Source organism: Thermobia domestica, unplaced genomic scaffold (genome assembly GCF_964235325.1).
Source record: "Thermobia domestica unplaced genomic scaffold, izTheDome1.hap1.1 HAP1_SCAFFOLD_2166, whole genome shotgun sequence".
Classification (NCBI taxonomy): Eukaryota; Metazoa; Arthropoda; class Insecta; order Zygentoma; family Lepismatidae; genus Thermobia; species Thermobia domestica.
Window position 1 is genome coordinate 4316 of NW_027657868.1, and position 13596 is coordinate 17911.

Genomic DNA, 13596 nt, shown 5'->3' on the forward strand with positions numbered 1-13596 from the left:
CGATGTTTTTTGCAACAGATAGCTAGATATATCATCTCAGTTGATTTCATTAGTGGAGTCAATATGTTAACATCTTCATGGTAATGGTGACTTTGACGGTGTCTGTCCATATCCCATACATGCACAGGGTGTCTATTGGTCACGATAGTCACAAATCACGAAATCAGAAAACGGTCATGAAAGACAAGAAAAAGCCACGAATTTTAGCTTTTGGTTTACATTTTTTTTTATTTGGACAGATATAAGTAGAGACTGGAAAATTTTGTTCTATAAAACGTCAAAATTCACCGCTAGTGTCTATTTGTCGGCTTTAGACGCTACCAAATCGCAAGCAAAGCACGCTTCTATCGCATACATAAAAATTTCAGTGAGGATCATGAAAGACACAACAAAATCAGGATGGAAGCAGAATGCCTTAAAGAGTTGAAGAAGAAGAAAAGGAAAAAATGAAATGAAATGAAATCTTTGAGTTTTACGTCCCACGGTTATGCCGGTTAGGCTAAAGGAGACGGTGAATATGAGAAATGAATGAAATGGTGGAATGAAGAAAGTGGGAGGAAACGGGAGAACCCCGAGAAAACTCACGATCACAGTGTTTGTCCATAACAAAGTCCACACGGCGCGAGCTGGAATCGAACCAGGAGAAGAAAAGGAGATTGTTGCGGCAGACTGAGGAGGAAGTTGAAGAGGAAGATCGAAAAAGCTCAAAAAAATGTAAAACAATATTAGTCAACTTAAAAGAGATAGAATCCACCAAGTTTTTGTCGCTCCAAGGAACAGCCTTTAAAAGTAGAGATAAAATAAATATAAGGGCTAAAGAATATAGATACTGTTATTAGTTTTTGAATGTTACACAATGTTATGGTTTGGAAAAGAAGGACACGAAATTTCATTTTGCGATTTTAGTAGACAGCCTGATGCAGATTTGTTCCGAGTTAGTGCCAAGATGATGTACTTTCCAGTTTTTTTTTAAACTCTTTTTAATACTTCGAAAAATATTCGCGATTTTAAAACCTTTCATACTTACGTTATGAGAGATTATATACTTCACGTACTTGGGCATGAGAAGGTACATAAAGCCTAGGGTATTGCGTCAATTTAACCTAAAAAATATTTATTTATTTATTTATTTATTTATTTTGAACCTCAAAAGAATATATGGAACATGAGAGGGTATATAATCTGACCGCTTCAACAACAAGCATAAATTCATTCATAAATATAGTTTGGCGCGATCTTCTTTATTGTCTTTATCAGAGTTCATTAATTATTATGCGTCCAAACACAACATATCACGTTTATATACAACGTTATCAGAGAATCTTCTAGTAGATTAATGATGTCCACTGCTCCAGCTCGAATTTTTACATGTTCGGATTCTGGTTTGACATAATTTCTTAATCTAGATACCTTGTTTTATTTTTTTTCCCCCTCAATTGTAATTTCAAGTTTTTTCTATGCCCGACTCTGAAAACTTCCACAGTATTAACGTTTAACGAGAAAAATCTCCAAAGCTTAGCATATACGAATCGATAAATCTTAACGATATGATCGAACGAGTGGAGAAAGTTGTTTTAGAAGATTGCCGAATGAGTGTGGAACACATCACCTCCAAAGTTGGCGTGGCATCTATGCACACTTTCGCCAGAACAGTTTGTGTGAGGCCGAGATTGTCTTGGTTTGTTGTCTCACGACGTTCTGCCTTCTTTGAACTGTCGGTGGAACACATCACCTCCAAAGTTGGCGTGGCATCTATGCACACTTTCGCCAGAACAGTTTGTGCGAGGCCGAGATTGTCTTGGTTTGTTGTCTCACGACGTTCTGCCTTCTTTGAACTGTCGCACCGACGAACGTACATTAGACACATCTATGACATCATCATCATATGTGTCACTCAACTGGCAATTAATTTCAAGCGGTGTCACCACGCAAATGAAAATTAATGATTACACGCTTTCTTGTAATGAAAACTTGGTCATTTTATGAGTATCGTAAGTATCAAAAAAGTCATCACTTTCTCCAGTGCCACTCGAGTTCTATGTACCCCACGGTGTTCTCATCTCTGTCATTTATTGACGAGTGCTCGCTTATTTTAAAACAAATAGCACGTTTCTATCTGTTACCAATCCGTGTTATAACGTGAATGCACCTCGCATGTGTTCATACAGTTAAGTTACTTCATATTCCTCGAATATAAAGCACTTTGACGTTCTACAGTGCCAATGAGCAAGGAACTTCACAGAGGGTTTAAATAATCGCTTGTACATGTGAATTATATTACTCCGGTATAAAGCACTCTTAACTCTCTACAGTGTCAAGACGCCAGAACTTGTGTCCCCTAAATCTCACTTAATCTTAACTGACAGTGAGGTTAAGATAGGATTTATGAAGATCTCGAATTGAGTGAGAAAGGCCTAACGTAATTTTTATGTTTAGAATTTTAACAACTGTTTGCGTTTGCCTCATATATTTTTATAAAACTCTGTTTCATGTATATTGTTTTTCTTTTGCCAGAAACTAGCCCAAGGAACTCCTAGTAGTAGAGCGATGTCACCTCCAAGAACTTCAGGTCCTATTGTTGATGGTGTTAGTAAACAACCACCTCAACAGCAAATCACAAAACGAACTCCCAAAGATTTTATTTTTGGGAAAGTTATTGGAGAAGGAAGCTTCTCTACGGTAAGTGAAAAACATTTTTTATTTATTCAGTTTGAGCGTTTTTTTAACCTTCTTCTATCCTATTTTCTTTATAAAGTTAGAACGCATGCTTATCTTCGATGATAATGCAATAATCTAAATTAAATTTTCTAGAATTGTCACTACGTCTGAATGAATCAATTTTGTTTACTCGAGGATATTAAATATTCATTTCGTGATTTTGTGTTTGTGTCAGAACTTGATCACGTAGAATTGAAATATAAATATTAATTATTTCAATATAAGATGATACTAATAGTGTAGTTTCAGTAGTCCTCATGCAGCAGACAAACGGAACTATAGCTTTTGGTTCGGAGTTGTAGTAGTAAAGTATTCGACGTCTATATTGTAGCGGCCGACCTGAGGCGCCTTCGGGCCGACCTAAATTTTTGCTTTTCTTACTGTTATTAAATTCATAATTACTATTTAAAAACCTTTTAATTGCTTTATTGCCATGTAATTATTGCAGGTATTAGTCAATGTTAAATTTCTCTCTCTTTATATTTTGCTCTTTCTGTGGAATAACTAAGCCAGACGAATACTTAAAGTTAGCTGTTGTCTCGTAAGATGAAACTCATATCTTTTTCTCCCCTCTTTGCATCTTGAGAAACAGATCTGAATTGGTAACCTATAACCTTCGATTCGCTGCACGTGCAAGGGAATATCTAACCCTTGTGTCTTATCTGAGAGTCTGATGTTATTTTCTGAATACTCTCATTGTCCTCTGTTTAAGCCCAGATGTTCTCAAAAACATGGTAGACGTATAATTAACATTTTGGCGCCGAAGTTGACACTTCGAAAATACTAAATATGTCTATTTTGACACCGTATAAAATAAGTGTCTTGGGAACACTTGTATTTTTGGTATCATTGTGAAACGATTAAGAAACCTGTAAAATCTGGATAAAGCTTGATTTTCTTTGTAATATCAAATTAACCTTTGACTTTTAATTTGGATATTATGTACCAGATGACGCTAAAGCCTTATACTGTTTGTAATAACGCGCATGCGTGACTATTCTAGTTAACACCCTAAATAGTCGTTTAGATTATCAATACCCAATCTAAACGTAAAGACTAATTTCATTGCACACGAGTATCCGCCCTTTTTGGGAAGATACCACCCTACTATACTCCCACGTACGTAACGTGTGAAAAAACTCCCTGAATACAAAATGGCTGTACAAGCTGTTCTCAGGGGGAAAATCATTGTGTGTCTACGAGGCACGAGCTTCGTGCTCGTCGCCGGGGCTCCGGCCCACTCTTCGGGCTCAGGCTTCTGTCCTTCGCCCGCCGGACTTGCGTTTCTTCTCTGACTTTGTTAGAGTCATAGAGAGAAGAACTTAGTGCATTATCAGAATGTGTTATTACACTGTGTTAGTGGAGAACTCCGTCATCTCCGTTCTCCTACCAAGGACCATCTCTGCTTTCGTTTCGTGTGTGCAATACAGCAAGAACTTTGTTACTGTGCTGAACGTTGTTTCTAGTAAGTTTACTACTCTACATGCAGGCAGTCGTAATTCGATCTCTTCATTGAACTGCCCTTATTTCTCTTTTATCATTGGTCATATTCTGACCCCTCTCAAGTTTCACGCATACGCCACTAGACTGATGCGTCATCTAAAATTACCTCTGATGTATAACAACTTATTGCTTAACAACTCTTCTGCGCTGTACAAAAGCAACTTACAATAAAACTCATACTACTTCTAACTCGGCGTCCCAGTCATTTAAAACGCCTATCTAAAGTTTTCAAAGTACGACCTCACCTACTCATATTCTCTCAGAAAGTACCTCCGAAGAAGCCGTTCGTCGAAGTCATTATTATCACATCTCTTTCGTTCTCTGGTTCCTACGTGAACCACTACACCAGTCACGCCTGTTGAGGACCGAACTCTTTATCTTCTGTAGTTGAGTGAACCATCACCCTTCTGTGTGTGTTCTGCGACTCCAGTACTATTCCTGCATTCGCCGTGAGAATTCCGATTGGAGAAAGAACTTCACTCTCCGTAGGAAGTGGAAGCATCTTGTTGGTTTTACCGCTCGAACCAATACAGACATCTTCTGGGAATTCTTGGTTGCAACGAACATCTTGTTACCACGCTAAGCTCAACTGGACTTATACAGGACTCGACGATATCTCCAGAGGCCACTTGGAACTCTTTCATCTGTGTAGGTGTTCGATTGCGAGGTGAGTGATTTAAATTGTTTTAGTGATCTTAATTGTGCATCTTGATTCCTCGCATCGACTCAGAATCACGTCTACTTCTTTGCACCCAATAGCCGATTTCAGTGTTTGTGTAAAGTGATTCTACAACTAAGGTTGTTAGCGATAACTATCTCTTCCATTTTATTGTTTTATCGATTAAATTGTTATTAGGCTGAATTATTTAAGTATGGCCAAGCCTGACCTTGTCTTGTGAAGTTTATGTACTTGAGGTCCATTAAGTGTGTTAATAATCTTGTTTACATTGCATTAGCTTTATTTAAATTCATTGTTGTATAATACGTGCCTAATTATTAAGTTGTCGTCCCGCTACAAATATTTATTTCTTTGCACGAGTCCTAGTTGTCTATTATTTTGGTGTGCTAATTAATCTCGTTGTTGTGTGGGCTTCACGTTAACTAGTGACCCCCCCCTTTGGAGCCGCCACTGCCCTAAAGTGCTGGCAATTACCTGCGGGACATTCATGGATCAAGGCTCCCTTATAATCTCGTAAACTCGTGCTTGAACTTAGTAATTAATTATTGTCATACATAGGCACTCATCCTGTTCTCTCTCTCTCTATCAACTCACCTTGCCGACAGCCTGGTTAGTCGGACATTGTTTGAACAGGACGGACCTCCTCCTTACCGTACTAATAAATTGCCGAGCCCCATAGACTGCTCAGCTCCATTACATTTTTAATGTCAGGCAACTCTCTAAAGCAGTGATATTGTTGAGACCTTTCGTGGTCCTTTATTAATTATTCTGTTAGTTTGATTTCGGCTACCTTTGGTAGAGATATTGTCGCTAATAATCTCTTTTTATGTTCGTGACCTGTGGTGGGACTCCCTCACCAGTGGCCGCAAAAGTTCTGATCGCCTCCTGCCACCGGCCCCGACATAAATTTGGTGTTCAACAGTGGGATTCGATCATTAGCTCGTCATCTAATAATGTGTTAATTGATATTGATTATAGAATCCTATGTTGCTTTTGTAAATGACAAAGCAGGAGTTATTTATATTATTACTTTCATTTGTGTTAAGTAGTTTGCTTAGGGTCAAATTTATATTCTAAATGAGTTTCGTATAATTTAATGCTCAATTGTGTGAGTTGAAATGACAGGTTTCCTATTAATTTGCTTGAAAGTCAACATTTTGTGTTGATATGTTGCGTTGGGCAAATGCCCCCTTCTACCCTGAAAGCTTAACTATCATTTTGCTTGTTCTAGAGAAGTCAATGAGGGAAGGAAAAAGAAACAGTCCATATATCAAAAGAATAGTTCGTTCCTTTTTCTTCAACACAGAGAGAAAACATCTGTTCTCTGTTAGTTTCCCCAGCTGGGCAAAACAAAACAAAAAGAAAAAAAGAGCAAAAAAAAAAGGAAGTGTGTTGATTAGCGTTCCTCGGTTGTGTAATGCATTAGTATTAAAAAAAAAAACTGTAGGGAGAAATATCAACACAATACCTTGAGAAGGTTTATGGCGCCAAATGCGGGACGGATACCTTCTTCTTCACCTATCGAGATGAAAGCTATTCCGTTCTGTATTCAAATCTTCTCAACGTATTCTGAGTTCGATTCTTGCAATGGATTTTCGCGAGGTTCATTTCAAGAATCATCAGTCGTAAGGCTGGTGTAGGAACTCCAAGTATTCAAATTCTGCTTGTGTAATTAATGTACAAGTCAGTCAAAACAAACATCATTGAAATTTTGAAATTTATTTTGAAATTTTCATTCTGTGAGTCCTTATACTCACGCGTTGTTAGTTCTTTGATTGTGGGTAAATTCTTGATCTTTCCCCGACTGGCTTCTCAGCGTTAGTGGTAAATTAAATATTATGTTAGGTGCTAAAGAGATTCCTTACACGAACTATGCGAACTAAAGCCTTAATATGTTTCGTTTCTCAGTAAAAGTTCATAATGAGATTCATTATTGTGATTTTGAAGTTTCAAATTATTTTAAAAATCTTCTTGGAGGCCAATTTAATTTTATTATTTATGAATGGACGTGCTTTTTGTTAATTATGAGAGAATTAAGTACACCAAGATTGAAAGTTTAAAAGGGCAATAAATTCAGTTAGTAATTTGTTTTAAGTAGAGACCATTCTTAATAAGCTGTTGTAATATTAAGCCTAACTCGTTATTTTATTATTTTAAGTCGTGTTTGAATAAAGACAACACTAATGTGGGACACCCCTGAAGTATAGTACCCTGTATTTTAAGACCGCGAAGTCCCTTGTATTTTGATTGAATGATAAGAGCGAAAAGTATTAGGATATGCGTTATTGCTTTTTGAAGTCCATGGCATCAAAGTTTTGTAATTTGAATAAAGCTCTTGTAAATTTTAATTGCCAGTGTAAGGCTGTTTTATTAAGGAAGAAATACGTGAACTTAATGTAGTAGAAAGACTAATCCTAACAATTCCGTTTGTGCTTAGCTATTGTTATTAATTAAGGAGACGTTTAAATAATTTATTAGTAGACATTATTAATCAATGAATCTTTTCTTATTCATTATGTTAGAAGTTGAATTATCTATAAATTTATTACTTTCCGGTCACGATAAATTCGACCGTAGTCATTGTGTTAATAATTTCATTTGTTCAGGACGTAAAACCGTGCTCTGTAGTATTGTTATTAATTTTGCTATTTCTTGCCGAGCGCTAATGCCTCGAGTTGTGTAATTATTTTGTAAATTTTAGCGAGCTATCTAATTTTGGAACGTATCGTTGGGAGACACCCTGTCGGAAAATATTGAGACAGTGAACATACCTCTCCCTTGTTCCAGCAGTAATTCATGGAGTCTAGATTAGGTTAGGATGTGTCAATTCCCTTTCCTAAAAAGAGTACCAATTCCATCAAACGTGATAATTAACTATAATTATCAGCCCCAAAGCGTACATTGGTCGTTCAGAGAATTGCCACCTGTTTCTATCGCTTGTATTAGCTGAGAATCGTGCAATCTCTGATGTTTATACTCCGTTGAATCGATCTTATTGTACCAATTCCATCAAACGTGATAATTAACTACAATTATCAGCCCCAAAGCGTAAATTGGTCGTTTCAGAGAATTGCCGCTTGTTTCTATCGCTTGTATTAGCTGAGAATCGCGCAATCTCTAATGTTGATCCTCTGTTATATCGACCTTATTGTATAATGGTGCGTCCGCGTAATTGTAAGGATGTTAAGCCGGATCTTTGAGAAGGCTTACCCCCTTAAAGGTACGGGACCCTCCTATTACATCCCAGGTCGCTATGGACCCCCTAGGTCCCGCAGCTGTTTATTATCGTTCAGTTTACTAATGAACGACCAGAGAATGTTTGGTTCTTTCGGAAGGAAGCCCAGTGTTTCGTTCGAAAGACACCCTATGGTGTTAAAGTTTTAACTATGTGCCTTTCGAGATGGTAATGATATGTATGGAAGCTAATGTTGTATTTAAATGGTCATAAATATTCTTGCTCGCGAGTGCCTAATCTAATCAAAGGTGCGTTTGTGTAGACCTAATCCTTTTGAGCACTCTTGCTCCCTAATGAGTCCAAGCACGAGTCCTTAAGAAAATCTAAGGTTGTCCGAAGAGATAATTAAATTCGCTTGTCCAATGTATCAAGTATTGTTATGTTTTGTAGCTTCCGCGTAAATTAGTGATGTTATAATATCATGAGTAAAAGAAATGTTTTTGCAAGTCCAGGAATCGAGTTATTTTCTAGAATGAAATCCTTATCGGGCCTAAATGTCAGATACAACCGCCCTGTTTAGAAAATAAGTGCATTGTTGATCATTTGGTAATTGTGTAATTGCATATAAACTCTTTCTTGTCTCCTATTTGAAATGATAAATCGTTCTTTTGTGCATCTAGATATCCCAAAAGGTCTCTAAAATGTAAATACGCGGTTAAATTCCTCAAAGTTAAAATTATGAATAAATGCGAAGTAAATGTAAGTCCCAGGGTCATATGAGTTAATATTAGAAGATAGGCTAAAAGTAATCTTTATTATACCTCTCTTGCCTCCTGCCGTCCGAGTGCCAACTTAATTTGTATCTAAGAGTCGACATCATGTCTCCTGTAAGGAATTCTCGTTGAATTGTATTAATTGTTCTTAAATGTATTTAAGTAATTATAGTCTATTCCCGTTCGATTGTATTTCTATAAGGTTGTGGCACATTCTATTTTTATCATTTGGATATATTGATTATTGTATTTACTAGGAATAGACATGTTAAGCTGTAATTGTAATAATATTCTAACGTGAATATACATTCTAATAATGATGATAATGGCATTTGATATATTATGCGTTATAATGCATGTGATAATTGTATTTTGATATCTATTATATGTTATAATTAATATGAATTTTTGGTGAATATCCAGGTTGAAATTAAGACCTACCAATTGAATGATATCAATATTTTGCTGTAAAAGGTAGTTGTTATCATAGTAAGGCAACAAGATAATTGCCTGAAGCTATATTTAAATTCATTGTTAACTTCTAAACGTCAGTACTTCAGTTATATTGGTTCCTTTGTTAATAAAATGACGTAAAAGTGAAGTACCTCTGTGCGAACAGTACAATTAAATATATGTTGATTTAAAACTGTATATTGTAACTCTACCTCTCTTATCGATTAATTATTTGTAGCAGTTCATTTTATAAATTGAGAGGATTTATTTGATTACGTTAATTAAGCGTCTGTTCAACTGCGTTGATTAATTATTTGTGGTAGTTCATTCTATAAATTGAGATGATTTAATTGATTGATTTTGTTAAGCGTTCGTTCAACTGCGTGACAATAGTCACTAAACAATAATATTGAACCACGCGTTAATTGGCATATTGTTAAATAAAAGTATTGAAAGTTTAGACAATAATTGATCTTGTATATTGGTCGTTTGCGTCATATTGTAATTTAAGTATTTTTAGACGTAACTGTAAAATTGCCATCTAGTTTATGAACACCCTGTATTGAGTCGTGTTCCATATAAATGTTATTTAAAAAGGGTTCATTTTGAAATATTCATACGCTGTCCCGTACTGAATCCTAATTGTTTAAGGGATGAATGTTATAAAGTATATATATGTTTTAGCTTATCCCTTTCGCGCTAAAAGAAATCCGCCTTCATTTCATTCGAAAGCTTGTATGAAAACATAGCAATTCTTCTTTTGGCCGTTCTCTGTTTAAAAGAAAAACCAGACCCTTACCAGACAGGGCTGTAGTATAATTTCTTTTTCTTCACACCACCCTGACCTCAGCGTGGAGTGTAGTAGCAAAAAAAAAAGAATAGAAAACATCTGAGCGTCAATTCCCAACTACCCTCCGGTAGTGGATAACCTTCGACCTCAGGGAGTCCCAGTAACCCAATTTTGGTAAAGACTAGAAGAGCATAAAAACAAACTGGCTCCCTTTCTTATCGTGTAACTAATGGTTTGTTTTGACAATTTTGGAGTAAGTGATAAAGTGTAAATTTTTAATTAATGTATCAAAAACAAAACGTAGAGAAAAAGAAAAATTTACATATAGTAATAATAATAATAATAATAATAATAATAAAAATCATGAATTAAATACTTCATTAACTAATGTAGTTATATTCTGTATACGGTAGTCTTGCGATTCTGTATAGTGTTTATAATCTCTAGGATTTTTAGGTAGTTGATTCTTGTACTTTAATAATATAGAAGTCATTCAAATCTTTTGTTAAATTTAGTAATTCTATATATATATACCTAGTAGAAATTTCGTTTAGGACATGTGCAGTTCCTTGAATGTCTAGAGAGGTCAAGAATACAACTATCGTTAATGATTGTAGACTAGTAAAAAAAAAATGCGTGTAAATATTTATTATCTATATATATTTCCTTTGTAGTTATAATTGATTTGTAAAGCATAATTGCATGTTACTTGGGTTTAATATCTAACTATATTAATTTAGTATGGGTCATCCATCTCCTTTACATATAGGTATATCCTTTGTATATATAGGAACTCGTATTATAATAATAATAACTATAAAAACTGAGTAAAAAAAAAAAATTATTTTAAATGTGTACTGTACATAATTGAAGTCATTTGTGTTATCCCTCGCTATAGTGTTTTAATAGGTATAGTGTATTTATACGAAATCAGGTTGTATTGGCCTTGTTAGTCTTTGTATATTTTTATAGACAAAGCTTAGTTTTGTAAATATGTAGGAACAAATCGTACCAACTAGGGAACTCTTTGTATTATACGTATATAACCATTGGTAGAGCCATGTAGTAATTTCTTAAATTTGTGATTCACTCACAATCGAGATTTTATATCTAAATAATTGGTAGTCTAATGATAACTTTGTTTATTAACGTAGTTTAATAATAATTTTGGGGTTCTCATATTTAATTCTAGTTATAGATGTATATATATAAACATTTCTTTAACTTTTTAATTGTTTGAGTATGACATAGGTATTAGACCTTTAGATAATTGTATATCTTCTTATATACACAAAAATATATATTTAAGCTGTTTTGGGATTTTAACGAGTACGTCTGTACTACTGATATAACTACTTTTGTGTCATTATTTAATTATGGTGTTACCTAATAGTAGATAATTATTTCAATAGGTTTTTACTTTATGTGTTTGAGTACTTCGATTATTTAGCTATAATTGTGTATAAAATAATACTTGCTGGTATGTTTTGCCTTTATGAACTTTACTTAAAGAATTAGTAAGTGTTGCCAACTAGGACTAAGAAATTTTAATTGAATATATCTATGTATGAGTATTAAGCAGTGTTGCCAATCCTAAAGATTAAAAAGTGTTGCCAACTCTAAAGTTTAAAAACAATATTGCCACTTAATTTTTTTTTTAAAAAAAAATTTAAGCCCAAATAGTCAAAAAAAAAATATGTAGCGGCCGACCTGAGGCGCCTTCGGGCCGACCTAAATTTTTGCTTTTCTTACTGTTATTAAATTCATAATTACTATTTAAAAACCTTTTAATTGCTTTATTGCCATGTAATTATTGCAGGTATTAGTCAATGTTAAATTTCTCTCTCTTTATATTTTGCTCTTTCTGTGGAATAACTAAGCCAGACGAATACTTAAAGTTAGCTGTTGTCTCGTAAGATGAAACTCATATCTTTTTCTCCCCTCTTTGCATCTTGAGAAACAGATCTGAATTGGTAACCTATAACCTTCGATTCGCTGCACGTGCAAGGGAATATCTAACCCTTGTGTCTTATCTGAGAGTCTGATGTTATTTTCTGAATACTCTCATTGTCCTCTGTTTAAGCCCAGATGTTCTCAAAAACATGGTAGACGTATAATTAACATTTTGGCGCCGAAGTTGACACTTCGAAAATACTAAATATGTCTATTTTGACACCGTATAAAATAAGTGTCTTGGGAACACTTGTATTTTTGGTATCATTGTGAAACGATTAAGAAACCTGTAAAATCTGGATAAAGCTTGATTTTCTTTGTAATATCAAATTAACCTTTGACTTTTAATTTGGATATTATGTACCAGATGACGCTAAAGCCTTATACTGTTTGTAATAACGCGCATGCGTGACTATTCTAGTTAACACCCTAAATAGTCGTTTAGATTATCAATACCCAATCTAAACGTAAAGACTAATTTCATTGCACACGAGTATCCGCCCTTTTTGGGAAGATACCACCCTACTATACTCCCACGTACGTAACGTGTGAAAAAACTCCCTGAATACAAAATGGCTGTACAAGCTGTTCTCAGGGGGAAAATCATTGTGTGTCTACGAGGCACGAGCTTCGTGCTCGTCGCCGGGGCTCCGGCCCACTCTTCGGGCTCAGGCTTCTGTCCTTCGCCCGCCGGACTTGCGTTTCTTCTCTGACTTTGTTAGAGTCATAGAGAGAAGAACTTAGTGCATTATCAGAATGTGTTATTACACTGTGTTAGTGGAGAACTCCGTCATCTCCGTTCTCCTACCAAGGACCATCTCTGCTTTCGTTTCGTGTGTGCAATACAGCAAGAACTTTGTTACTGTGCTGAACGTTGTTTCTAGTAAGTTTACTACTCTACATGCAGGCAGTCGTAATTCGATCTCTTCATTGAACTGCCCTTATTTCTCTTTTATCATTGGTCATATTCTGACCCCTCTCAAGTTTCACGCATACGCCACTAGACTGATGCGTCATCTAAAATTACCTCTGATGTATAACAACTTATTGCTTAACAACTCTTCTGCGCTGTACAAAAGCAACTTACAATAAAACTCATACTACTTCTAACTCGGCGTCCCAGTCATTTAAAACGCCTATCTAAAGTTTTCAAAGTACGACCTCACCTACTCATATTCTCTCAGAAAGTACCTCCGAAGAAGCCGTTCGTCGAAGTCATTATTATCACATCTCTTTCGTTCTCTGGTTCCTACGTGAACCACTACACCAGTCACGCCTGTTGAGGACCGAACTCTTTATCTTCTGTAGTTGAGTGAACCATCACCCTTCTGTGTGTGTTCTGCGACTCCAGTACTATTCCTGCATTCGCCGTGAGAATTCCGATTGGAGAAAGAACTTCACTCTCCGTAGGAAGTGGAAGCATCTTGTTGGTTTTACCGCTCGAACCAATACAGACATCTTCTGGGAATTCTTGGTTGCAACGAACATCTTGTTACCACGCTAAGCTCAACTGGACTTATACAGGACTCGACGATATCTCCAGAGGCCACTT

General features: G+C 35.6%; 1 protein-coding gene across 1 annotated transcript; it reads left to right on the top strand.

Annotated features, from left to right (window-relative positions):
• The first annotated feature begins 2517 nt into the window (after positions 1-2517).
• Positions 2518-13154, top strand: LOC145678240 (putative 3-phosphoinositide-dependent protein kinase 2). Its single transcript, XM_081748283.1, has 2 exons — positions 2518-2679; positions 4609-13154. The coding sequence occupies exons 1-2, from the start codon at positions 2548-2550 to the stop codon at positions 4672-4674; spliced, it is 198 nt and encodes a 65-aa protein (XP_081604409.1). The 5' UTR covers positions 2518-2547; the 3' UTR covers positions 4675-13154.
• The last annotated feature ends 442 nt before the right edge of the window (positions 13155-13596 follow it).